We start from the raw sequence: 27,376 nt of genomic DNA, 5'->3' as shown, positions 1-27,376 counted from the left end.
TTTACACGCTGACATGCTGAGAAATTACTCCAGAGTGCATGAGACAGGAACTGCAAACCAGAAGGTGGATGCTAAGCAAAGCAAAGAATAGATCTGGTGAAATAAAGTATTTTATCAGGAGGAGGAATATATGTAGTACAGGGGTAGACGCACTTGTGGCAGAGGGAGGAAGTGTGAAGGGCGGAGCCTCAGAAGGCCGTGGTTTCCAAGGCAACAAGTGTCCAGGGCGGAGCCTTAGAAGGCCGTGGTTTCTAAGGCAACAAGTGTGAAGGGCGGAGCCTCAGAAGGCCGTGGTTTCCAAGGCAACAAGTGTCCAGGGCGGAGCCTCAGAAGGCCGTGGTTTCCAAGGCAACAAGTGGCCTGGGCGGAGCCTCAGAAGGCCGTGGTTTCTGTATTGCTGTTGGAGCACTAAAGGTTTCGGGTTCGATGCCTGTTGGATGAGGACAGGCTGCTCTCTGACCAACGAGCCGCAGTGCAGTCCAGGCTGGGACAGCAGCAACGGAGAGGCTGCAGAAAGGAGCATGCACTGCTGGGGAGCGGAGGAAAAAGCCTGTTCTCAGTTGCATGAAAACGAAGCAGGGCAAGCCGCATTATCTTTGTAAAGGTGTAACCCACAGACAGGATTCTGATTCTGCAGCGAGCGTTAGATGTAAACATACATCTCCCCGAAGCTATCAATCTGCTGTTGGTACCTTTGGACCTAGCAATAACACCAAAGTGTTTGACAAAGTGTCAAAATAATTTCTCAGTTTTAAACCCACTGGAGCTGAATGTCTTTTTACCTGAGCCTGACCCTTAACTGGAATCAGCCCTGTTCGCCCTGCTCCTCCTGATATTTCACACATCACAACAATGGGTTCTGTGCACGTTGCTCGGGATGCAAAAAAAAAAGTCCAGTTTTGTTTGGCAACCAGAAAGCCATTCGGAACCCAAACGAGAGCAGAAACTGTTTTCCAAAGGTCAGACGTGAGATCGTATGGATTTGTCTGGGATTAAGAACTTTGTGCTGTCTCCCACAGCCCTGGTCTCAAGATTCAATAAAGGCAATTCAGTTCTTAACAAAGAGCACTTCTGGATGCTTGTGTCTATGTGTATCTGTGTGTGTGTGGTCTGTGTGTGAGTGTGTCTGTTTAGTTCTGCAGTGTTGTCCTGAGTCCTATCCAAACAGCGTTCCAGCCCTCAGTCTACCATCTGTTTATTTCCATGGTAGTTTTATTTACAAATTATTCAACCTAAATAAGCTCATGTATAGTACCTGCACTTTATTAAAGAGCTGCCCTGCTTAAGGATTTCAGTTGCACAGACCTCGACAGTCCTGCAGTGAACAGAATTCAAAGGCTCTTTTTTTTTTTTACAATGAAACTGCTCAGCTTTAGTTTCATCGCAAAACTGACTTAATTCTAAGGCACGGTGCTAGCATTACAAACTGCGTGCTGAAACCTGTTGTGTCACAGCACCATCAAATTGATTTTGTTTATTGAGTAAATTTGACAAGAACTTCAAAAATAACATGAAGCAAAGACAGAAAATATCTACCTTACATGATTTTACTCTGCTGAACATAACTGAGTGTCCAGCCAGGCCTGTACTCTAATCCACTGTGAACTGTCTGACCATCAAGGCAGCAAGCGTCTGGCAAGATCGCATGATGATGATGGCAAGACCACAGTGGGCATCATCCTTTGGGCACACCGCCCAGTACAGCTGGCACACACAGCGCCCTGTTGTCACCACCATGAGAGGGCTGCCTTGACTGAAACCTTCCTGCACGACTCTGCGCCAGGGCTGTGGGAGACAGCGTAAGGATTATTAGCCTCTGACAAATTAACCCAGGACATATCCAGTCCAGATAGATGCTTCCACAGCTGCTGCTGCTTGTGTGTGGAATGGCTATCTCGAAAACGCCAGTTTGGAATTGCAAATCGCTGTGCCACCTGCCTCCTAAGGATATTCAGTGCTTACGCCACCAGAAGGACTGCCAATCCCCCCCAAACCCAGCCCCCACCCCCCAGAAAGATCTGAATAATCATTAGGATTTGTGAAAAAGTCGATTCTGGTTAACTGGGAGGACAAAAACAAAATATCCCTTCTCAATGGTCCTCATTACTTTCAGACATCTCGATACTGGGAAAATCAACAAAGGCACTCCAGAATGTGAATTTAAGGAGATGTGGAGCTCCTTCATTCTCTAGCTCCAATAAGGTTGAGTTGATGCCTTACTTTATTTCATTATACATCTTTTAATTACCTATTGTCATTAATTAAGAAATTGTTTCAACCTCATATTTACCTCTCCCTTGCCCAGCCACGCAATACTTGAGCAGTCGATGTTTATATTTCTCAGCTTATTACAATTAATTTTGATCTACTTTATTGTGCTCCTTGTGCTTGATCGGTAGGTAATGTGTAATGTATGTGTATGAGGTCTGCATTTAATTGTTTAAACTAAAAAAGACAGACAAGAATCCCCCTTCTTTGTGTCAAGCGTGCTGTGAAATCTCACTGGTCTGATGACAGCTCATCTGAGCTGATCTTCACTGTGACACAGAGCACCTACCTGGCTAGGTTTATAGTCACCTACTAGAGTGGAAAGCACACAGACACTCAGGAGGAACCCCGAGGCAGCTGCCTGCCTGTCTCTTTAAGAAGAAGAGAGGGAGAAAAAAATATTGTATTAGTTAAGAACAAGGATGGAACAGCAGGTGCCCGTAACCATGCCAACACAAACAGCACACAGGGGGAGGGGGAGGGCTCCTTGAATATGGCTTTGCACCAGAGGAAATAGGAGTAATCGCTCCTCCTTCTCCCAGTCACACTGCTCTCCATTCGTAACTATGAGTGAGCAAAAAAAATAAGAATGTGCCTAGTTATATTAAAATTACTATTTTTATCTTAATGTTTGCTGATATATTAAAATGACAAAATCTTCAAATCCGTCCTGCTCTCAGGCTGCTCCAGTCTTGCGGCGTAAGTCTCTTCAAACTCGGCCGGTAGCACAGATGACCGAGTTAAATAAAAAGGCGGTCAGACTTGGTGCTAAAGCACCGCGCACACCGAGAGTACAGAACCGGCCCTCCTTCGCTGTCCCGCTGTCTTCAGAAGACACCGAGGGGACCTGATACAAGTATTCAAAATCCTCAACGCTACTGACGAAGTGGGCCCAGCGGATTCGTCCAGTGAACAACAAGACACGACCCAGAGGCCAAGGACAGGAGGCACTTCTTTACACAAAGAGTTGTGGGAGGGTGGATCAAGCTAGTCAGCCATGGGGTTGAAGCTGATACCCTGGTTTCTTTCAAGACCCAGCTGGATGAGATCTACGGATCAAATCACTGCTAATTAACAATGAGCCAAATGGCCTTCCTCTTGATGGTGGACTTTCTAATGTTCTCAGAGGCTGAGTGTGTCCGTGAGTGACCTGGACGTTCCAAGAGGGGGGCCATTACTCCACTAACACACACGTGTCTGAAACGTGTCGAGAGGGATTCTCTAAATTCCCTCTGGGTTTCTATTCCCAGGGATTGTGGGAGTGAGAAGGAGACAGAGAGACAGAAAGGCAGGCGGGGGGGCGGGGGGGCGGGGGAGCCAATTTTAAAATTGAACTTGCAGTTTTAAATAATCGTGCAGAGATTGCATCAGCGTCTTGGCTCAGCCAGCTGGATCTGCTCTGGCCTCCAGCCTGCTGGGAGCCTGAGAGGAACTGGGAGAGTGGGAGGATGAGGAGGGGGAGTTAGAGGGGGCTCACAGTCGCCAGTTACAGGCCAGGCCCTGTATCCTACTACTAATCCTTACACTTCTATAGCACTTTTCTGGACCCTCCACTCAAAGCGCTTTACAGGTCATGGGGATCCCCTCCAGCACCCCCAGTGTGCAGTCCCACCTGGATGATGCGCCAGTCCGCTCCCCACACACCAGCTCTCAGTGGGGAGGAGAGCAGAGTGATGAAGCCAGTTCAGAGACAGGGATTATCAGGAGGCCATGACTGGTAAAGACCAGGGGGAAATCTGGCCAGGACACCGGGGTAACACCCCTACTCTTCTCAAGAAATTCCCTAGGATTTCTAATGACCACAGAGAATCAGTACCTTGGTTATATGTCTCATCTGAAGGATGGTGCCTTTTTTAAAGTACAGTGTCCCCATCACTATACTGGGGCATTGGGACCCACACAGACTGCAGGGTGGCAGGGTGAGCGCCCTCTACTGGTCCCACTAACACCTCTTCCAGCAGCAACCTCAGCTTTCCCAGGAGTCTCCCATCCAGGTACTGGCCAGGCTCACACCTGCTGGGCTCCAGTGGGGCTGCCGGCTGGGAGCTGCTGACAAGCTCATGAAACAAACTGCAAGGGATGTGAGCTCTAGACCATAGATGATCTTTTTAGATATGTTTAATTTGCTCTCTCATCCTGTCCTGCTGAGAGACCTTTACATCCTCAAGGACAGGGAGAAGGCTGCTGCTGAGCACCACTGAGCCGGAATTAAAGATAAAATTTGTTTCAGAAAGCAGGTTAACTTTATGCTGATTCACAAGACGGGACTTTTTTTTTATTTAACTGTACTTGTCCAGAGGCCTTGCGCGGGCTATGAGTCTATGTGGAAGTGCCTTTTACACTTCTTTGCCCAAAGGGTGGTGGGAGCATGAAACAAGCTACCCGGTAACCCATGTTGTTGAAGCCCTGGCTGGCTTTTTTTCCAGAAAACAGGTATCCAGATATCCTGGTGTCAAATCGCTGCTAACTACCAATAGAGGCTGGCTGGTCCGAACTGCCCCCTCTCAACGGTGAGGGGTGCCAAGAGACTCGATAGTACAGTGGGTGGGGAAAAAAGGAAAAAAATAAGTCCCCCCCGATAGTACAGTGGGTGGGGAAAAAAGGGAAAAAATAAGTCCCCCCCCTATTCCTAATTGCATGAATACGCAGCCCCAGGGGAACAGCGCTCTGCCACTGATGCCAGCTGCCCTCTCTATAATTAATGATGGCTGCCTGGGGGGAGGGGGGGGGGGGCAGGAGTGGGCACCCCTGGGTCTGCATGCTGCCCTGGCACCCTGCCCACCACCGGGCAGCTGCTGGCAGGGGGCGAGCAGGTGAGGGAGGGGAGGTTGCTGGAATTCATACTAGCCAGGAGCTGCTGTGTTCCCTCAGACACAGCGTGGAGGGATAGAGAGACACAGGGGCAGGACTGGATTTCCCTATACGGCCCTGTAGGCACAGTGTCTAGGGCCTGCGCAATTGTTAGGGCCTACAAAGGAGGGAAACACTAGTGACTAACGAGAAACGAGCTGAAACAACACGCTTCTGATCGGCTACAAATCAACAATCACACGCTCTCGAGTGGCTGTTCTAGAAACGAGAAGTGTGGAAGTGATGGTCTCTCGACTCGCCCCAGCAATCAACCGGTTTAGCATGAGAATAGTTTAAAGTGCATCTTGTCAATCGACGTCATTCAATTGGCGTTGACCCCTCTTTTCGGAGTGGACGTGCCCGGGGGCCTACAGACACCAAACTCCGGCCCTACGGAGGGGGAGAGGGAGAGTCACGCTATAAAATAAGAAGAGTGTTTCCCATAGCCAGCGATGCAGGGATCACTGGCACGGTCTCCGTCTACTCCATAGACGAACTGCTGCAACAGCACATCTGTCCTTCACCTGCGCACGGGAGACAATCGATTCTACTCCTCCAGTCCTTACTCTTATGCTAATTTACCTTCTGCTCCGTGTGGAGATTACTGATCCAGACAGCCCCTGGACGGCAGTGGGTTGTAGCGTGGGCTTGAAGTTTCCCAGGTTGGAGAATTCCAGCATTCAGGGGAGAGATGGTGGGGGGGGGGGTGTGATGGGAAATGTGATGACTCACTCCTCTGTGCCACCTCATCAAAGGAGATAGCTGGGCAGGCTGGTGGGTTTGGGGCGGCCACCACCTCCCAGGGGGCCTCATCAGAGACACTGCCAGACCCGGAGAGAGACTGAGGAACCTGGCAAGGATGCACACCCCAGCCAGGCTGCCAGAAAATTGATTACTCTTCCTACAGGCAGGACCGTGAAACACGCCCATCTTTCAGATTAAAAAAAATATATATCCAAAGGAGCCTAAGCCTTCTTCCGGGCGGGTCAAAGTTATTAAGCCAGGTGAGGAGTTCGGGATCATGGCTTTCCCATGAATATGAAGTCATTAATAAAATCACAAATCACTGCAGAAGCTGGACTGGCTCATGAAACAGTAGATGCAGCTGGGCTGTCACCCCTCCCCCCCATCAGGTGGTGGACGTTCAGACCCTGGACCACAGTTTAAGAACATCAGACAGGTTACAAGAGGAGGCCAATTCGACCCATCTAGCCCGTTTGCTAGTTAGTACTTAATTGATCCATGCAGTAGATTCAGCCATTTCTCAAAGAAAGTCAATGCATGAGCTTCAGCAGCTAAGGCCGGGTAATTTGTTACAGACTACCACAACCCTTTGTGTAAAGACCTGCCCCCTTGCCTTGTGCAGAATCAGAAGAAATCTGCTGGACGGACTTTTGTTTCCCCACGTGCAACGTGCCAAGTCCGACCAGAGATTTAACCCAGCAGCCACAGCAATCGTGGGACACACAGAGACTGGCCTCCCAGGGAGGTTTAACTGGTTTGGTTTTACTGGTCTGGTTTTCCTTTCCATTCCAGCTCAGCTCTTACCGAGCTCAGTCAGCTCGTTATTGGCTTCACCAGACCAGCTGATCAGCTTCTCCTGTCTCTTCCAGAGCTGCTGCTGTGAAGAGATCTGGGAAACGTGCACACACTGCCCCTCCAGGACTGGAGCTGGAGCTCTCTGGGTCTGGAAGCATGGTGTCCCAGCGAGTCTAAACATCTGAGGAATGGCTGTGCAGACAGTTTGAGGGGGTGGGGACAAGGGACCTGATCTCACACACGTGAGGCCTGGCCACAAGCTGCTACCTACGTCAATGTGCCTGCCCAGCAGCCAGGTGAAGGAGGAACACGGGGCATTTTCCTGCCCGTCTGGCAGGCCTCCTCCAGCAGAGAGGGAGGGCTGGGGTCCGGCGTCAGGATTAAAGAGCTCCCTGCTGGGTCTGTGTGTATCCTGGGCCACTAGCTCACTTGTGTCAGCCTAGGACAACAAGCCCATCCCACGAGCAAGCAGGCCAGGGAACACAAAGACCCTTTCTGTAGCGCTGAAGGGGCCTGCTCCCACAGGGAGCGCGTTTTGCAAGGGTACGGCGGCAAATGAAATTAAGGTTTTGCACAAAAGGGGCTGAGCACAGGACTGTAAGAGCTGTTTATTTCGCTGCCTGCGTTTTTCTCGTCTTCGTTTCCTTTCCCAGCACTGGCTTTTTTTTATCTCTAGCCCGAGGAAAAGTCATGGAAGGGCGAATTCAATTAGGGCGCATAAAGGAAAAAATGTTTTTGTCTGTTTTTACCGCACAGTTCAGCTCAACGGGGCAAAGCTCAGACATCGGCAGCTGTACAAGCAGTAACGAATCAACTGTGCAGGGGTATCCAAGATGCTCAGCATTCGAGAACGGCTAGAAAGATAAAAACACTGAACCAGGGGAAAGAAGAGCAAGGAAAATGCATTCGTGGAAGTGCATTTAAACCTGAGATCAGCGCTTCTTTACACAAAAGGGGGTGGGAGCATGGAACAAACTGCCCGGCCATGTGTTTGAAGCCGATACGCGGCTTCCTTCAGTTGAGGTCATCAGATCAATTAGCCTCTAACTACCAAATCGACAAGAGGAACGAAACGGCCTCCTCTCGTTAGTAACCTTTCTTATATTCTTTTTCGGGAGCTCTGGGTTGAAAGCCCGCAATTAATAATTCATCTGAAAGAGGAGGAGACAAAAGAGAGGAGCAGAGCGGGGCTGGCGAGGCCGGAGGTCCTGTATCGACTGTGTCTGGACCAGGGGAGCTGCGCGCGCTGCTACATGACTGGGGACTCTCAGGTGAGGAGCAGCAGGGGGGTTCTGACTGCTAATGTCAGCGCGCTGCCGGGATTAATGAGCGATTAATGTCAAAGGCAGCTTTCTGGGCCTACCCCCACCTTTCTGCCACGTTGGGGGGGGGGGGGGGGATGGGGGGGGCGCCTGCTCTCTGTCTCCAGGGGACCCCCCCCCCAGCAGCCTCAATGTAGCGCATTAACCAGGTGTTGACAAACCAGGCAATGCATGCAGTCTCCTCCAATGGGAACACGGCTGGGCAGCTTGTTCCACACTCCCACCACCCTTTGTGTAAAGTAGTACCACCTGCTCTCAGGATTCAACCGGCCAGGGTGCCAGAAATGCCGGGGAGGATGCACACCACAGAACTATACCTCAGGGATATATATATACCCCTGAAGCATGGACCTTTGAGCCTGTGACTGTAGATTCGTGGGTCACAGCTACTTATGCAGGCACTTTTTAAAAGAGTGCAAGCTTCTTCCAAATAACTTTGGAGTATCTCACGCCAGAAACAATCCAATGCAACAGATGTTTGAAAAGATGCAGGCCTCTGAAGAGCCTTCCTATTTTAGCAGGTTCTGAGTCACAGGCTTGAGTCAAACCCTTCACAGGTGAAGTACCTTCAGCATTGCATAACCAAAACAGTATGTTTACAGACAGTGCATTCCATACAGAGTACGGCAAAGAAGCTGGCCGTTACTGACCTAAACAAAACGGGGAACTACCATCTCCAGGACAAGCCCATCAAGCCTCACGCTGCTCTGTTTAGGTCTCGGTGCAGCGAGGGAAAGGACCAGCCCAGGAGTGAAGACTCCTGCCTGTTCATGAGATCGGTCCCGGTGGCAGAGAAGAGCTGGCTGCCCAGCTGCGGACCCTCGGATACTGGGTCCCTCCGATGCCCACGCTTCACCGCAGACACACTCACCTATCCCATCTCTTCCAGAAGAGGCTGCCGAGCGGTGGTTGCCATAGCGACGCGGCTCGACATCGCACGCAAATCGCCGGCAAGCGATGGAGACACTTTTTTCTTTCATTTTAAGGGGGGGGGGGGGGACCGAGGGTGTCAAAATGGTGTTGATGTGCAGAAAGGCTTCTCCTACCCATCTGTTCACACCTCTTTTTTTTGTAACAAGGAAAGCTTTTACTTTTGGGATAATAAGCAGAAGCTAATTATTTCGGGGCACAAGGCAGAAAGACGACAAAGATTCAAAAATAGGGAAGGGGAAGTGTAATTAGCACTGTGTCCAGGCATCAGGTTCAATGCTTCTGTGCTGCAGCTGCCTTTATGTTGGAGTTTTCTGTAACTTCCACACACACAGCCCCTCTCAGCCAGAGATGTGTGCCTCTTGTCGGGAGGCCAGGCTGCCTGGCACGGCTCTGATCCAGTCTGGCTCTTTTCTGCGGCTGTCACCGGAGCACAGCTCCCTCCTCCTCAAGCCCCTAATCTTGTTTGTGTCCTATTTCTCCACTCCGCGCTCTCAGCGAGAACATTCCCCAGAAAATAAACCCCGCCGCGGGGAAACGGTTCTGGGAACAGGGAGCCCGCGCAGGGCTTTGGAATTTCCTTCCAACAGAAGTCACAAGGGCTAAATTAAATGCAATTGGGGGAAAAAAAATAAATCATCTGTTTTACTCAGTGGTTAACAATTCTATTAACAACATAAAACCCGCAAGCCCTTGGCTGTCAAAAACTGCGGGGTTGCTAAACCTCTTTTCTGGGGATCATAGTTCTTTGTTTCCACTTTAAAAAAAAAACAACATCTATTCAGAGTGCCAGGAAAAAGGACTCCGTGTTGGGATTACGAGGCGGAAACGGCTAACCCACAGCTCCCAGGGTAACGTGGCCTTTTCTCCGAGACGGTTTGGTTCCGGCCTGCCGGACTCCGAGTTGCTATGGAGACGGGACGGCGCGGGAGGACCAGACCGCTGGGCGGCGGAAGCCGGCACTACGTCCAGTGGAGCTGACGCGGCCGACTTTTTGCATTCACTTAGTAATCGTTGCCTGGAAATGTACAGTAGGTTTGCTTTTAATACCTAAAACGTGGAGTGGAGCTGTGCTCACCTCCCTTAGATCCAACCTATTTGCGCCACACAGTGAACTCAACCAAAGCACACAGTTCCCATTAAACCATACCCATGATGGAACAGACTTCACAGCCTATTGGCGGCCTGCTGGTGACAAGTGTTGTGGGATTACAACACACACCCCTGTACAGGGGCTTCTGCAGATTCAAACCAGGGACCTCAAACGTAATTCCTGGAAAAATCTCTACTCCTAGTTTCTGTTCCAGTCAAGCTCTTCATTACAGAGAAAATCAAATTTAATTTACAGCATGACTGTTAGCATTTCTAAACAGGCTTGAAGGTGTTTCATTGGTCACTGCACGTTTTTAGGAACCCACTGTAAAATAATTTCTCTAATTAAAGAAAAAAATTAGGTTAATTGTTTAACTAACTACTCAGGTTGGCCCACAATCCAGACGACGCCAGGCCCTGTAGGAGTCTTTTGACTCCCCTGCCCTAGACAAGTTATCTGTGTGGAATCCGACCAGCTGGGCATACCATGGGTTGCTGAAGCACAAACATACCTCGCACACCGCGCAACCTTCACTTTCCAGCGTCATTTCTCAGCATTCCCAGTTGCCACAGCAAGGAAGCACAACAAAGACAGAAAAGGAGAAAGCAAGCAAGGGCGAGAGGTCATAAAAACCACACAGCTAACTGAAAGACAGCACTGTCTGCCGTTGTGATCTGCGGGGAGAAAGGAGCGATCTAGTAACTTCGTAAAAAGCGCAAGAAGCAGATTTTAAGAGAGAGGAATGATCCCGAGCTTTGGAGCTGGGTGTGTACGAGGGGAGGGAGAGGGTGTCAGCGAAAATGGAAACCCTAAATGCAATCAAACCCTGTTGATATCAGCTAAGGATAATTTCCGGCCTTTGAAACGGGAATTTAAAAAAACCCCACTGAAAGACAGATTGACCGTCGCCCCAGCTGAGGAGGGGACAGCTCTGTACGGTTTCCAGAGTGCAGGCAGGCTGCTCCAGCTTCGTTAGGGCTGCAGCCCAGCACTAACGAGCACAGACCCCTCTCCCCCCTCCACCTTTCTCTCCCTGGTTTCTCTAACACAATGGCAAAACATTTACAGGACCACACAAGAAATGTAAGCTGGCTGACATGCAGAGGGATTAGCTGGAAGACACTGACAGTAATCAAGTGAAGCAGCCGGAGGCAGAGACAATGCTAGGTGCACTCGTTGTGCAGGATTTCCCTTTATTAGGCTAGCCAAGCACCAGATAAGACTTCTCAAGGAGAGATCTCAAGGAAAGAAAAAGTGGAAACATTTAACAGCTTCGCCCTAAACCAGGGATCTCAAACTTAATTCCTGGACTATCCAGCGTCTCCCGGTTTTTGTTCCAGTCAAGTCCTTAGTTACAGAGGCAGTCTGCTTATTGAATTAACAACATTTCTAACCAGGCTTGAAGGTGTTTCATTGGTCACTGTTTTTAAGCCAACAAGTGTAACATCTGGTGCATCAGCTTCAGAAGATTTATCACAGGAAGATGCTCATGTGGACTTGAGCTAGCCCACACCACGGGCAAGTCAGACCTGCTGAAGACTACAACTTTAACACAGTTGCCATCAGCATATCCTGCAGTTCATTATCTGGCCAAAGTCTAAAGACACTTGGGAATGTTTATAAATGAGAGGAGGTCCCAATTAGTTCCAAGTACCCTACTTGGTAGCTAATTGATGTGAAAACCTTATCCAGCCATTTCTTGACAGAACCCAGGCTACTGGCTTCAACATCATGGCTGGGCAGCTGGTTCCACACCCCCACAACTCTTTGGGTAAACAAGTGCCTGCAGAAATCAGAGATCATCCAACCCTGATTAAAAAAAAAGTGCATCATGTTTAGTTCTGGTGGAAACGAGATTTGCCACCAGCTGGTTTTGAGCAGGTCAAGACGAGCCCTTCTGATTTCACTATGGGCATCGCCGGGCGAGAGGCTGGGAATGGCTCAGGTGTGCGCAATTCAATCTCTGTCAGCGCAGCACCGTTTCTTTATTTCCCCCCAGTTTTCTGACTGCTTTTTAAGTGGAGGCCCCGGTGAAACATCATCTTTGGAAGAAAAAAGCTTTCCCCTGTCTGTAAAAGCCCATAACCCCGGAGGAAGAAGAAAGGCAGGACTATCTCAGGACACAGAGCAGCGAGACCTTTCAAGGACACGAGAGAAAGGCTCCAGAAGAAAGGCCGTGTTTCAGCTCCAGCAGCACGACACGCTGACTTGGTATCGGATCCTCATAGCTTCCCTTCGTCTTGGTGTCAAACGCAACTCCATACCGGAAACGAAGGGGAAGAAAATAGCTCAGCTGTCAATGCAGACTGACAGGTGAGGAAGGAAGGCCCTGCAGCATCCTGTGAGATGACAGGTGTGTGTGTGTGTATGGGGGGGGTCTGTCAGGTTTTCGCAGTGATCGAGGGCAGGGTCTGTGTCCTTCTGAAGGCGTCCCACACGAAACAGCAGTCCCTGAATTCCTTACGCCACAGTGCCTTTGAAGACAGTCTTAAAATGTATATTTCATGCTGAGTGCATGAGAAACAACTTGCAGATCGTCAAGATATTAGAGTGCAAGGGGCTTTTTTTAGGTGAGACACACCCGCCCACCACTTCTACTGTCGTTAATTACAACTTAATAAACCTCACAAGGAGCAAGAGCACTTTCTGAAAGCTGAAGCACAAAACTACCACCCACACGGACCAGCAATAGAGACTAGACTGGCATTGCGGAGAAATGTGATCTATTCCTCCGAGCTGCAGGCTCTCGAACTATAATGATGAAGAAGGACAGGGAAAACATATTGGGCACCAAAAGCATCGTGCCACTGTTTGCTTATATGATCTCAGGAAAGCAAAGCCTGTCGATTTTGGATATTGATTAAATGTTTGTGTGGTTGTTTTGAGATTAGTTGATCATTCATGACTGACAGCAATATGCTTGCTTAGCACTGATGCTGGCCGGCCTCATTAGTGAGAGGGCACAGGTGCTGAGACAAATCTGCTGCATGTCAAACCTAGTGAAGGTCATAAGAGAAAAACACTGACAGCGCATAGCTCTTGTTATGGAGCAGCACCCCAATCAAGACCCTGCCGCACGACAGCGAGTGCAGACAGACAAGCACAGCAATACAGTAATTGTTGTGCACAACAGACCAGTTGATGGGCAGCTCCGAGCGTAGGCTTGGCAGGAGTGTCTATTTTCTATTCCTCTTGCAGAGATTGATGGCAGCCTGATTGCCTGGCGCTACATTGATCAAGTCCTGGGACCTCACTTCCTGCCCCCTCCTCTGCATGCTCCTCCAGACATTCCAGCAGGACAGCACGTTCTCAGGCTTCCTTTTGAATGGCTGGTCTCCTGGCTCACGAGCATGACATGCCCTACTCACAACATCATCAACACTGAGCATGTGTGGGATGAGCTGGGATGATGTGTGGAACCGAGGGGTCCGAGACCAGCGAACAGCCACATGCTTGTCTGGGCTCTGCAAGAGAACACTGCAATTGCAACCTGATGTGAAGCATGCATCTCACAGACACAGCTTGCATGGCTTCCAGCAGTGGCCACACATGCTATTAGCCTGTGACTTTCACAGCAGACCCCCCCAGTGGATGACAAATGTTAACCAGCATAATGAATTTACAAATGTCATGTCTGTTCAATAAAATCTGAGCGCCTTCTACAGAAAAAGGATAACCATTTTCATGATCATAGCTTTGTGAATTTCTTACACTTACAAGAGGTTTCTTTTGATGCACCATATTTAATAGTTTGGGTTTCTATGTAATTTAACAAGAATGTAATCAAGTACCTGATGTTCAGTTAACATAAAGGTACCTACAGTTTATATTAAAAAATATTCAAATCTGGGGCTGTAATGCAGAGTCTTATCTACATTCCTGTGGTCAATCATTTTGGTCTTCCTGGAGTACTAATCATGTTACATAGGAGACATTTTTGAAATCTCATCCCCAGCAATAACCCCTTAGCAGATTACTTCTGTGCTGGCAACACTGCACAGGCTGCCCAGGTGGGGAACATTTTGATGTCAAAAGCAGCGTGTGAAGGATTCTTAGCAACATGTCTTTTTCCTCTTGTTCTGGAGATGGAGTGGAAATATTTCCACTTTATTTTCTGCAGCCGGGGGTGGGGGGGAAGGCAGAAGACGAACGGTTTCGAATGGTGGGCAGAAAACTGAAGATGGCCAATTTCAATCCCATTTCCTTTGAGAAGAAATAAAAAAGAGGCAAAACAGCCCAGCAGTAAGGAAGAAGGAAAGCAGGAGTGTGTCCTACATTTTCTGCCTGGCTGAAAGACAGAGGGTACTGTCCCTAAGGAAAACTGAGGACACACCTCCTGAGCTGTGTATTCCCTACTGTGCACAAAGAGGCACAGATAATTAATTCTAATTAACCTGGAGACCTGTTAGAAACATTGTTACAAGCTGGGAGCATTATTAGTGCAGAGCATGAAGAGGCAGGGGAATCTGCTTCAATTTGTTTCCGAAAACGCAAGCGCTTCATTTCAACTGACAGCCGATCGCACACCAGACAGCGCGCTCTTTACAGCACGGGGCCGGCCTGCGCACACTCTTAAGCTAAAGTCAAGTCCGCTTGCGAAGCAGAAGGTTTGCAGCACTGGACTCAAACTCATAATTCTCGAGCCTCCTGCAGTAACCAGCTGACCTCCCCCCACACAAGCAGTGCTCGTCTGCAGCCTGCGCTAATTAGCTCACACTCGCCTTAGAGTTGAAATATTTATTTACATGATCACACACACCACATGATCCTAAAAACCATCAATTTTGACAGTAAATACCAGTATAGCAGAATGTGCTTCCCAGAATGCAGGTCTGACAGTTATTGAAGGATATGATGCCTTGGTTACCAGTTCTGCCCAAGTGTCTGATAACATCTTCTAGTTTCATGTGCAGGCTGCTATAGAATGTAAACACCATCTGCTCCTCTGAAATAACTGATAACCATGTTATATACATGTGGGCTTATAACTTGAGCGTAGGCTACCAATAATACCGTCCAGATCAAGGTTATCCAACATAAACAGTTTGCAGATTTTGAATTTAATCAGCACGCTTCGGCCATCTGCATGCACGAATATGAAAGTGTGCATCCTTTAAAACCAGGGATAAAAATCAAAACATGCATCCTTTTGTATTTCTTCCATTAATTTCGCCACGGCTGCCTCCCTGCCGACTATAAGGAATTGCAGGACAAATTCTGTAAACCTAGAGCTTTCAAGTCTAATGTGCCTTTAATGGCTCAGGCCATTACAGCAACTGCACTGCGAGATAACACACCATCTTCTTCTTTGCCACGGTTATTGAATTTGAAACTGGTCATGGTGCCTATAAATAAACCCAGAGCAGAGAGAACGGAAAAACGGAAGCCTTTCTGAGCCAGAAAGCTGCAAGCGAAGCTAAACCAACCGCTGCAACAACATACACATCTCCGTCAACACCCAGGCAAATGGAGGAACTCCATTGTGCAGCTAGACAGGAGGGCAGATAAAGAGAAACAGTGTTTTTGAAGGCATGAGTTGTCCCTCTGTGTTCCTCGGGTCGTTCCTTTGTGTCCTGTCCTTTCATTCCATTCCCAGAAAGAATCATTAGGCTTCTGCGAATGCTACACTAAGGTACACCCCTCCTGTTGCTCCAAAAATCTAGGTTTGTGCAATTGCATGCAGAACACACTGTGTCCCCACATCACCGTGAGGAAGCACAGAGCTCTCAAAGCTCTGTCAGAGACTGTCGAAGCATGATCTCACAGCCTTCAAAGCACAGAAGGAACACCACCAGAACAAAGGAAGCACACATCTTCAGCACTGACATAAGGAACTAAATCATTGCTGTGAAAAAGCCTGCAAGGCACTCCTGCTATCACAACCGTGTCTCTATCTCCTCGCCGATGTGCGAGAGCGTTTGCCGATAAAGCATCCTTTCACGTGAGCAGATCCACAAGACACTGCAGGCAGTACGCTAGAAACTTTAATTTCAGCAACATAAACGAGCCTGGAATCGCGTGATGTTCCTCGGCGATAAATAATCTGAAAGCAATTCTTACAAACTGCCAGGAAGCAGTCAGCGGTCTCAATGACATGCCCACTTAGCACCTCCAGAGGGGTTACAACACTGACAGCCCAGGTCCTCCAGGCTCGTCCGGCTGCAGATTAAGTTCAGGAGTCGCTTAACCCAAATGTTAAAAACGAAGATAGGTGCTTAAAAGATGCAAAGCTGGCGACAGAACCCTTCAAGAGCGAGACAGTGTGTCTGTCCACCAATCCGTCATCAGGCCCATCAGTCTTTATTTTGTCATTTTCCGCTATTTTAATTTTCAGCACTGGGAGAGGGAGACTTCCTATGACTAGGGTGACATCTATGTCAGGCTCTGTTTTGAATGCCTAGTTTGGACTGTTTTAGCCAATTTTTTTAATTTGACTGATTTGTTCCTAGTCAGGGCAGGAGCAAGCTAGAGCCCAGTCCAGAAACACTGGGCAACAGAACGGGGTGCCAGTCCATCGCAGGGCACACGACCAAGGGCGCCCATGTGGTGCCCATGGAAGGTGCCCCAGGCTGGATTCGAACCCAGGGCCAAAGATCCAAGACTAGCTGCCATACCACCGTGCCAAACCGAGACGCTGTTTAATGCGGCAATTTAAATTTGGGAAGGTGGGCGGGGGGTGGTGGATCACAGATTCTGAAAGGTGAAAAAAAAACGGGAAAGATCAAAGATTCCACAAGAGCTGTCAGAAACACGAGGTCACGGGGCTGCAGTCTGGGGTTTGCGGATTCTACTGCCGATCAGAGCTCCGGGCTGGAGCCGATCATGTGATTAGAAATTAATGAGGATTCAAGGGAAAGCCAGGCTGCAGAACACAACTCGGCTGCCAACTAGCAGAGAAACCCAGCAGCATCGCCTATAACAAGCAGCACGTTTCCTGAACAGGCGCACAGAAAATCGCTGCACCTCCCAACCTCACTGAACACTGTAACTTGTCTTCCTGGCCTCTGATGGCGTACTGTTACAACGCCAGCGGGAGTGTGTCAAGGCTCTACATCTGAGCCCCCCAACTCGGCATCATTCATGCCTTTTTATTTTCCTCCATCCGTGTAAAACAGGCTTGTTTTGACAGGAAAGGAACTAGATCCTGGAGTTGCGTCCATGAGACTGGGGACCGCGGTGCACACTGACTATTCCAGCAGAAGGATCCTCATAAAGGACACACAGGATGTCCCAGGACGCCCGATCCCAAGAAGCCTGAGCAACACTAAAGGAGATCCCAGGGCCGCTTCCTCGAATGCTGACACTGGGAGGTCACAAAAATGAAGTCGCTAGGAGTTACTTGACAAGAAGGAGGACAGCCCTCAATATCAACAACGGGGGGACGCAGAGTTTAAATTGAGGGACAACAGGAGGGAGTACAGACCATTTTCGAGAAGCCCAGCACAATTACAATTGCCCAGATAACGGAAACCATTTTCAGTGAACGTTTTGGTCATTCTGTGCATTCGGACTCTTTCGGCACACTCAGATCCATGTCCTACAACAACAACAAAAAACCTTTTGCACTAAGCAGACTGCTAGGTTCAGTGGCTAATGGGACACTTCCAGCTCACTGCCTTCGTCTTTAATGTCACTTAGGAGGTTTGTGTCAGAACCTGTGCTGTATCATTACATGTTCTATAGGACGTCAGTGGTACACATGAAACAGGGGCTGTGATGGACAGTTACAGCGGGTAACCTCCTGCGCCCCTGACAAATCCCCAACTACCAGAAAGACCTCACTTTCGGTCACTTCAGTACCAATGGCAAAGCGTATCATGGGGAGTGAAAGAGGTAAGTCAAGTAACTGAGCAGGCATTCTTAAAACAAGACAAATTCTCATTCAGATGGACATTTCCTCCCAAAAAAACAGAACTGACGTCAAGAGATGTAGACTGATCCCAATAAAAGATTAATCTCCGCTTGAATGCTGTAGGAATCAAAGACACTGCAGATCCACGGCCCAGATATGCCAGTGTGAGTTAAGAGACAGGCTGTTCTCATTTAACAAGTGAACAAGTCATAAGGTATAATATGCTTATCCATTACAGCTCTCCTGCAAAACTAGGAATTATGCTTAGATGCAATTTTCTCTTCTTCACATAAAGACACGGGAAATACAGCTCCCCTTCCCCCCCAACTCAGTCCTAACCCACCCCAGGTTCATTCCATGCTGTCTTACCTCAGGTACCGGAGAGGCTCAATGGGTTCCGGTTCTGGTTCCATAGAGCTGTGGTTCATTGCGTGGTCCGCGATGGAGAGACAGACAGCAGCAAACGAGCGCCGAGTCTGAGCTGGTTTCTCCAAGCCTGCTCCCTCTCAGTCTTCCACTCCCACTCCCAGCCAAAGCCTGGCCGTGTGTGAATCTGTTTTCCCCTCTCTCCCTCTCTGATAAAAGTAGCTCTCTCTGTTTATATCAGCAGCGGTGGCTCACAACGACAGCCAATTAAGAGGCAGGGAGACCCAGGGGAAGCAAGCCGATTGGCTGAGCTGCGTGAGAGCAGCTCTATCAACCTGTAGCACACAGGAGCAGAAGAGTGGAGCTGGATGGAGCCGACACATTGGAAAAGGGGGAGAGGAGGGGTGGGTGTGGGGGTTAAACTCATTGAAATGTCAGTCACAGCTAGGCCCAGGGCTTGACAATTTTAGCTGAAGGGTTAATTAAAATGACAGTGCCAAAAGGGGAAAAAATGACAGCTTTAGAAACCAATGTAAATAACAAGGCATGCACAGAGGGAGAACAGGGTCGAGAAATGTCCTAGGGCTTAAGAAATTAAATCTGTACACTTGGAAGAAATTCAGGATCTCTAGCATCTGAACAGTAGGGAGCTGTCGGCCATTGTTAACAAGCAAAGGGCCACGCAGCTTGGAAACAGAGGGGGGAGAACAAGAGGACTCTGGCAGAGAGAATCCTTTCCTTTCTTGATTTGTGAAAGGAGCCACATTTCTGAACACAAAGGTCAGTCAGCTCTTGTCTGCTTTCCCTTTCTCCTGGCTCAGGGGAGGGCTTGAGAGACACAGGTTTATGGGCTGTAATCGTAGCACAACCCCAGTGCCTGCAAGCCTGATACAGAATCTGCCGGCTCGTTAGAAAGGAGGCGATTACAGAAGAAGTCGGCCACACTGGCCACTTTCTGGATGTCCAGTTCCTCGAGTCACAAGGGCAAGAGCTTGGCTTAAGCACTTGGTGTTCCTCCCGCCCCCAATCTTCAGAAGGCACCCCAACACCACTTCTCAGTGTTTGAGCACGAAAATAAAACCCGCTGCCACGTTCACACAGCTGTGCTCTGCTTGCGAGAGGCAGATGGCCGTCTCTTGCAAACATGCATAGCGTTCTGGAGTTTGACAAATAATGGAAGCAGTCACAGGCTCTGCAAGTCCTGTCAGCCAGATCGTCTCAGTCGTTGTGTTACTAGTGATGGTGCTGCTGTTCTGTGAGGAAGAGCCTGCACTGTACTGTCGGAAACAGTCTCAGGTGCAATGGCAAGGAAGATGACTGGCAGGCATGTCAGTGTCCTTACTTGTCCCCTTATTACATGAGAACCCTGTGCCAGACATGATTACAGGCTGCTCCTGGAACTACTGAATAGTCCACGTATATCTGACAGCAGCTTGTAAAGGCACAGCTGCTGAATCAAATAGAGCAGGGAGAATGTATCTGGTACTTTAAGAGGCGGGGGGGAAGTTCAAAACAATACAGTCTGTCCCACTAATACTGTATATGAGACAGTGTGGGTAGCTGAGCATAGGTTTATATTCACTTGTTTATTTAAATGATAATTTATCATTTTAAACTGAGACAGATGACATCAGATTCAACCCCCCATCTAATCTCACTAGCAACTGTCCAGCAAAGAAGACTGCAAGACCTCCTTTAAGGGAATGCATGGCACTAGACCACAAACTGCTTCTTTGTTTCAAAAACCTAACTCATTTGTTAACGGCTTCGCGTTGCGTAATATGTATTGTGTGTTGTGTTGTGTGTTTTACCCGCCAGCAAAGCAAATGTCCCAAAGCAATGCACAAAACAACACACTGCAGCTAATCTGAGGCTGTTCTGTACTGCCCTCAGGTGTTAACAAGGGGGAACCACAGCCCAAAGAAAACTAGATTTTTTTATTCTCTCCTGACCTTTTTAATATGCTTGTGACTGATCTCTATAGACAGGCAAATGTTTTGCTATTGCCCTCCCCCATGGAATTCCTTTGAAGAACTCTGTCCTCATGTACTCTACTGCATTCGCATTTACAGTGTTAGACATTCATTTGACGGCTACAAGTACAAATAGCCCTAAGCAACTCTGCTCCGACAGCAATAATTACAGTTCAACGCACACAAACATCAGGAAGAATCAAGTGCACAGCAGCTCGCTGCAGCCCGTGTAACCGGATGGGAAAGGAAAATTACACAGATCATCACCATGTCGGTTCTCTCCAAGACCAAAGGCCCTGATTAGATTCTCCAAGGCTAACTTGCAACACTGCTCAGGAAGCGATCGCTTGTGACAGGAGAAAGCCTTAAGTGTGTTCTTTGATCTTCAGATGCTAAATGTAGCAATGAAGCCAACCCGCCCTCCAGCAAGCACAAACCCACCAAGTCGCTCCTGAACAAAACCTGTCACGGAAATGCGATCACACAGCACAAGGAAACACACCTCACCAAACTGCACAGGTCACACCTTTGAATTCAGGCTCTGGTATGTTTTGGGCTATATATAATCTACCCAACACGCACGCATTGGAACGTAGTGCAGGTGGTGTCCAAAATACCACGTCCCGACAGGCATTAGTGAGTTGCACACTGTGAAGAAGGAGACACCCAAGTGAAGATTTTTTTGGAAGCAGAGAAAAGGTATTTTAATATTAAACATTTACAAGACGCGTTGACAGCGGGGCGACTGCAATCCCAGGGTCCTCCACTACAGCAGGGCCAGGAGCAGCGACGGAGACGACCTCGGAGGGGGGACAGACCTACACGTACCACTGGAAACCAAACTTCTTGTGCAACAGCTCCTCCTGTGGCCGGAGGTTGTAAAGTTCCTCTGTGATGGGGGTGACCCAGCGGTCTGTGTGGAACACATTCTCTCCTACCTGAAAAAGTACGATACAGTGAGCCAACCATCACTGTGAAAGCACAAGCACAAGGGCCAGTACTGTGCTGGCTGGGCAGCAAACAGCTGCTAAGAAAAAAGGATAAATATATCCTAATATAACTACGATCTGTTCACACAAAGCCAAGGTCTTCTGAGATTTCATGATTTTATACATCAAATCTGTTTCTGCAAACATCCTGAGTTTATACTGTCATGACCACAATTTCTTTAAACCTCTGAACTACAGAAAGTGACAGTAATAGCTTTATGCAGAGAAATAAGTACAAAAGCCTTTTTATGAGAGCAAACCAGACTTTTTTTTTTTTGCTCACTTAGAGCAAACACAGGTTACATAACCGTATGACACTCAGAGAAACCGACCCAATGGCTAACATTTTGATGCTCGTATTCTGAGACACTAAATGTCTGAAGCTGAAAGCCCAGCAAAAAACAATTTTGGGAAGGACGCTATAAGTGAGAATTTAAAAGCAAAAATATTCAGCAAATTACTTGGGAGCTTATATGGAGAAAATACTTTCTGAAGTCCATGTTTTCCAAAAATGGCACTAGATCCTTGTTCTGCATACACACAAAAATGTGATCCTCCATCCCCAGACCTCTGCTCATCACCTGACAGCCTTTCCCAATAACTATTCATAAATGACCTTCGCTGGTGATGAACTTCCAGCCCCCACAGCACTCATTTGAGTTCCACATTTGGACAGAGCACACCGCTGATCCCCCACGATCAGCACATCCTGTGTCTAATGAACCCTGACACCAGGCACCTTCCTCCAGCCTGCCGCACAGCTGAGTTATCTGACAGAAACTGGCAGGTGGATTCTGTAAGTCCCCAGGAAAGGATGGTTTTCAAGGCATTTGGCAGCAAGTCAGGCTGACATTGCAGGAGTAATTTAAGAAATGTTTAGAACGTGCAAGTGTAGCAAGGGACAACGTGCTTCGTGCTCAAACTGAGCATCACCCTGTAGCCACTGAGCCAGGGGCAGGGGGACCCTTGATTTTTACCTTCCAGTTGGGAACGTCCTTCATGACTTTGGCTTCCTCCTCCAGATTTTCTCGCAGCATCCGCAACGTCCTGGAACACAGAACAGGGGGGCAGGCAGTCAGCAAAACAGTCGAGACGGCTACCAGATAAACAGGCTTGTCTTAAAGGGGGAAACCGCACAATCAGCAAAAAGAATCAGGCTCTTCTTGGCTTTTTAATGTCAAATCCCCTTTAGCTATTTTCTCAGAAGCCTCAAGTTGGAGCCCCTGTCATTTGGCTGGGAAGCAGATGCAGACACCTACAACCCTTTGTGTACAGACGTGTTTCCTATTTTCCACCCTAAATGAATTCCCTTTGCATTCCCTCTCCATTTGAAAGCCCATGTCTTTATTTTGCTGCTTTCTTAAGCAGAACCCTGGGCTGACCCCATCTGCTAACCTTTTATACACTTTGATCGAGTATCCCCTCAAACTCCCGATTGAAAAAGATTTAGATTATTTAAGCAGTCGATACGAGACAATCCCAAGACCACAAGTCACACAATTGCTGTATTTATTTGTTCTACGTATCCCAGACAGCCAAAGCAAGGACTCTTATCTCAGAGGAATTTGCCACAATTTTCCCCCATCCCCAGTGGAAATACTAAGGACAGCCATCACATCTGTTAAAGATCAAAAGAGAAAGCGGTCAAGTCAAATCACACCAAGTGCTTCTGTTGCTGCTGTTCTGTTCTCTAGAATCATATTTACGGATTAGCATTCCCACACTACTTACAGACATTTCACTCCAAGTGAAGAATTTTGGGGCCCAAGGCGGCTTTAGGACGAGTGATAATTGGCTCCAATTTCCAACTTTTTTCTAGGAGACTTTTGGCTGCTTGGATCAAAAGTGATTACTGAATCTAATAAATTTGCAAGAGCTTATATCAGTGGTTCTGACTGCTCATCGTTCAAACTTTTTGGGTTGGGGGACATTTCAAAATCCGATGACAGAAACATATTTCCCCGAAGAGTCTCCTCCCTTTTTTCCTCTGCAAACCCCTCCGCCTGCAAGACTCTCCCCAGCCGCCCTGTGCCACCTCGTCTCATCTCACCCACTGGAGCCCTGCGTGCTTTTTGATAGGAGGGGAACACTACACACTCTTGAGCCCACGTTGCAAGTTTCCACTTTCCCCCCCGACAGGCGGAACGCCAGAACCAGCGCCTCTTCCCCTGTGCGGCGAACCCCGGCTGGCGCCCTCACCTGCGGTCGTGCTCGGCCTGCAGCAGAGGCAGCAGCGCGATCCGAGCCTCCAGCTCCTCGATCAGCAGCCGCCTGGAAGACGCAAACACCACCCATCATGACGCGCGGCCTCGACTCCGCACTCTGGGGAGACTTTTTTCTCTTTTTATCGAGACCTTTTCACACGGGCGTGTCTTTCACACGGACACATTAACAAACCTGAGCCTCTAAAAAAAAACAATCTCAAATAGTCATGGATCCCCAAGACTTGCCAACCCCAAGGACAGACTTCCTTTCCCATCAGCCTCTCAGGGCCTCCAGTAAATGACAACCCCCCCCCCCCCCCCATGGGGCAGGACAGGGCACCCTTCCCGGGCAAATTATACTGGCACAATGCCGATGGGCATTCGTGTTCTCAGTTTCGTGCGGCCACTGAAGCAGCTCTCTCTGAGGGCGGGCACATCTCCATGACACACCATTGCTAATGGGAAGGTTTAAGCAAATACAACTAGAAATTAGTTGAAAAACTGTATCCACACGGGACAATATTCAGAGATTTCATTTTGCCACAACAGATTTATTGTTCCTGATCTCTACAATGTGCCGCACTGTGTATGTCCCAAGAGATCAGTGAAATTAAACATTCTAATGTACAAGTACATATGGCAATAAACTACTCTAGACCAGCGGTTTTCAACCTGTGGGCCAGTGGGCAGTACTGGAGAGGGGCTGTCAAATGATTGTTGTAATTGTGAAAGAATCATAAATATATAACATTATATATATATAATATAAATAACAATATAAATAATGTATAGATATTATGGCTTAGCATGCTGCATGACAGCTTTACAGGTAATGAGTCCCCATTACCTGTAAAGCGCTTTGAGTGGAGTGTCCAGAAAAGCGCTATAGAAGTGTGAGCAATTATTATTATTAATTATTATTATTAGATGTGACATGACGAGAAAGCTAATGCAGAATGTAGTATTAACTGCCTAATCACCCTTCATATCATGGAGAAATGGCTTGTGTTTGGTTCTCTTATGAGACACAGAGGAAGGCCCATCTACAAGCACAGAAACTGCTTCAGTGTCTCATACCGATAACCCAAAATCCAAACCCAAACTAAAGAAGAGAAAACATAGCAGTGAGTACCTGGCTCTGGGCTTTCCGTGCCTGGGAACTGAGACAAGCCGCTGCTATTGAGTCACTGTGCATTCACGCGTCCAGTGGAGGGGGAGTTAACATCTACTTCTGTTTAAGAATTGTTCTGATAGTTACCGTGCAGATTTTTGCTTCTCAGCGTCTTCATAAGGTCATGGGCACAGAAGGCTGCCCCACACTTCTGGAAACACTTTCAGCTCGTTTGATCCCGCCCGTTCAGTTTTGTTTTGGACAAGGCTAGCGTTAAGCGTGTGAGATATCATAATAAAGAAAAGAGCTGTACTGGTGCCTTAGTTTTTACAATATTTGTTTTATTTTTATTTTTATTTATTTTATTTACTTTTTGTGAGGTGCTGACTGGACTCCTTCTGTAATCAGTAATCGGTCTTTGTAAAGCCATGCTTGTAGCTCGTATGCACGTATTTTCTCTGATCACCGGTGTCGATGAGGCTACTGCTGAGGTACAGAGCGAGCCCGTTTCAAAACGGTGAGGACGGCCTGGTCTCTGTATGGGACCAGTTTTTATGGTCAGTCATGTGGGCCGCGTGCTGTAATAGGTTGGGAACCTCTGCTCTAGATGGTTTCCTTGTCTCTTAGGGTAAAATAGGAAATAGAGTCTAAAAGGAACAGATTGAAATGTTTTATTTACAAAGCGCATATTGATAGAATGATTGCTCTGAACGTAGTCCAGAACGTTGTTTTTGTACAGTACAATTCTTTCATGACATATACGTAATAAACACAGAGGAAACTTTTCTTTGGGGAAAACCAACAAACAATATGGGAAAAACTGTTTTTTTTTTAATTTAGAATAAATATAATCTCCTGAAAAGCAATTCTCTGAAAGACAGTCTGAACCAGAAAGGCCAGCTTACCGTCTCTCCCTGTTCCACTTGAAGAGTCGCCAGTAACCGAAAAGCAGGGCCCCGATACCAATACCAAACATGCTATACCCTGAAAGTGACAATAAAGAAAAGATCAACGGACAACTCCACTGTCAGAGAGCAACTACTCCTCAAGCTCGGGGAACAAGGGGGACGGCATCAGTCCACCCCAGGGGCAGGGAGAAGAGGAGAAACTGCAATAGCCAATCCAAAAGAGCACCTGGTGCAAAAACCAGATGATTAACTTCATTCCAGGATGTTTATTTTTATTTTCTTAGTTGTTAAAAGGGTTGACTGTCTGTGAAATGTATTATACATTGTGTTACGACTTTAACTGCGTGCAAATCAAACAACCCAACTGGGCCAATATAGAAAGTAAGGACTGTAATTACTGTAACCAGAGTTTTAGGGTGAGATGTGACTGAACACGTAAGCTTTTTGTGCATCACTGACGTGTTCCACCTGAAATTCTCACGCTTCTGGACGGTGGTGTTATTTAATAGAAACCTAAATAAAAATAAACCAAACTTTCTCGAAGGAGAAATAAAAAACAGGAAAACGAAAAGCGAGTTTTCAGAACTCATTCATTCCTCCCTGGTGAATGTCATTACCTTACTCACAGGTAAGCTACAACGGATACACCTATACTACAAAACCGGAGCATGCAAACTGTCCTAAGTAAGAATTGATCGTTTCCATTACATATATAGCGATGCAAAAACCGTTTTATATTAAGATCTGTGTAGATTAAAAATGAACGTTTATGAGACCTATGTCTGCATGTAAACACTACATCAAAGACAAAGGAAATGAGTCCAATACATCTTAGAAAACAGGATACATTTATGGCTTTAATAGACGTGGAAGTGTTTGTTTTGTTTTTACAATTACAACATTACATTTTTCTATAAATTCTGAGCTCAGACAGAGGTGTCAAAACTATCGAAAAGACAAGCGGAGCCCAGGACTACGTCTGCCGTCCAAACAGACCTCCAGGTTAAAGAGGGGAAACACAAGCCTCCGCGCTTTTTACCCTCATCGATTGAGCGGCATCAGTACTGACCGGAAAGCCCTCTCTTCGGGAGATTCCTCTTGTAGTCAAAGGAACCGTAGCCCCCCGGAGGAGGCATGTCCTGCTTCACCTTGGACGTCGCCATTTCGGTTCCTCACCGCAGCTGCAAACCGCGCAGAACTGTGACGTTGACACGCTGGCCACGCTTCTTGATGACGTCTTCACGTCCTCCGTTCCGACAGCACGCTTCCGCCATGCTGGATTTGGCAGAGTACTGCAGGTGGAGTATAAACTACCACTGACTTAGTGGGAACGCAGCAGTGCGTATGGAAATTGGAAGGACTACTTTGAATTCTCCTTATTACACGCAATAGTTTTCCCTACCCCAGAAGATCAACGGGAGTCCAAAATCAAGATGTAAATGCCATCGTCCCCTAAAGATATGCGATATGATAACTCTAACCGATAACCGTTTACTCCTATACTGGAGTCCTTGCACTGGTTCCTCTACGGTTTTGTCAATTTTGAAATCCTGATGTTCATCTATAAAGCTCTGCATGGCTTGGCACCTCAGTGCCTGTTTTGAGTTACTATCGTCCTACTCCCCACTGATTTCTCATGCCATATATTAATATTTTTATCCAGGCGTGTTTTAACGTATAACCCCTACGATACATAAAAGTGCGTTAAATATTAGTCTATTCTGCGTATTAAAAAAATAAAAGTTATCCCATTAAATATTTTTGAATACTTTTAAATATATATCAATTTATTATAGAAGCATTAAATGCCTTTGCATTTCGCAACACTAAAACACCCACAAAAATGATTATGGAATAATTATTCATTGATAATTCAAAAAATTATTCATTGTGGAGTCGTAGTTGAATTTCTCGCAGACTAAAATAAAGGCATTTAACTTTACTTGGAAAGTAAAGCGTCGCATATATATT

The 27,376-nt window shown here is 47.5% G+C and overlaps 2 protein-coding genes across 2 annotated transcripts in view; both read right to left on the bottom strand.

Annotated features, from left to right (window-relative positions):
* Positions 1-18,440, bottom strand: part of yjefn3 (YjeF N-terminal domain containing 3) — a 38,483-nt gene extending 20,043 nt beyond the window's left edge. Inside the window, exon 1 of the mRNA XM_069185910.1 lies at positions 18,224-18,440. Coding sequence (XP_069042011.1) covers positions 18,224-18,282 — 59 coding nt within the window. The 5' untranslated portion in view covers positions 18,283-18,440. The remainder of the gene's footprint in view (positions 1-18,223) is intronic.
* A 2,430-nt stretch (positions 18,441-20,870) lies between these two features.
* Positions 20,871-26,616, bottom strand: ndufa13 (NADH:ubiquinone oxidoreductase subunit A13). The gene is made up of 5 exons (XM_006639860.3): positions 26,475-26,616; positions 25,403-25,481; positions 23,382-23,453; positions 22,160-22,229; positions 20,871-21,131 (listed from the first exon to the last, which is right to left on the bottom strand). Exons 1-5 carry the CDS (start codon positions 26,566-26,568, stop codon positions 21,012-21,014), a joined length of 435 nt encoding a protein of 144 aa, XP_006639923.1. The 5' UTR covers positions 26,569-26,616; the 3' UTR covers positions 20,871-21,011.
* Between the last annotated feature and the right edge of the window lie 760 nt (positions 26,617-27,376).

Source organism: Lepisosteus oculatus, chromosome 29 (genome assembly GCF_040954835.1).
Source record: "Lepisosteus oculatus isolate fLepOcu1 chromosome 29, fLepOcu1.hap2, whole genome shotgun sequence".
Classification (NCBI taxonomy): Eukaryota; Metazoa; Chordata; class Actinopteri; order Semionotiformes; family Lepisosteidae; genus Lepisosteus; species Lepisosteus oculatus.
Note: the sequence above shows the minus strand (reverse complement) of the source record. Positions and strands in the feature narration are given on the sequence as shown.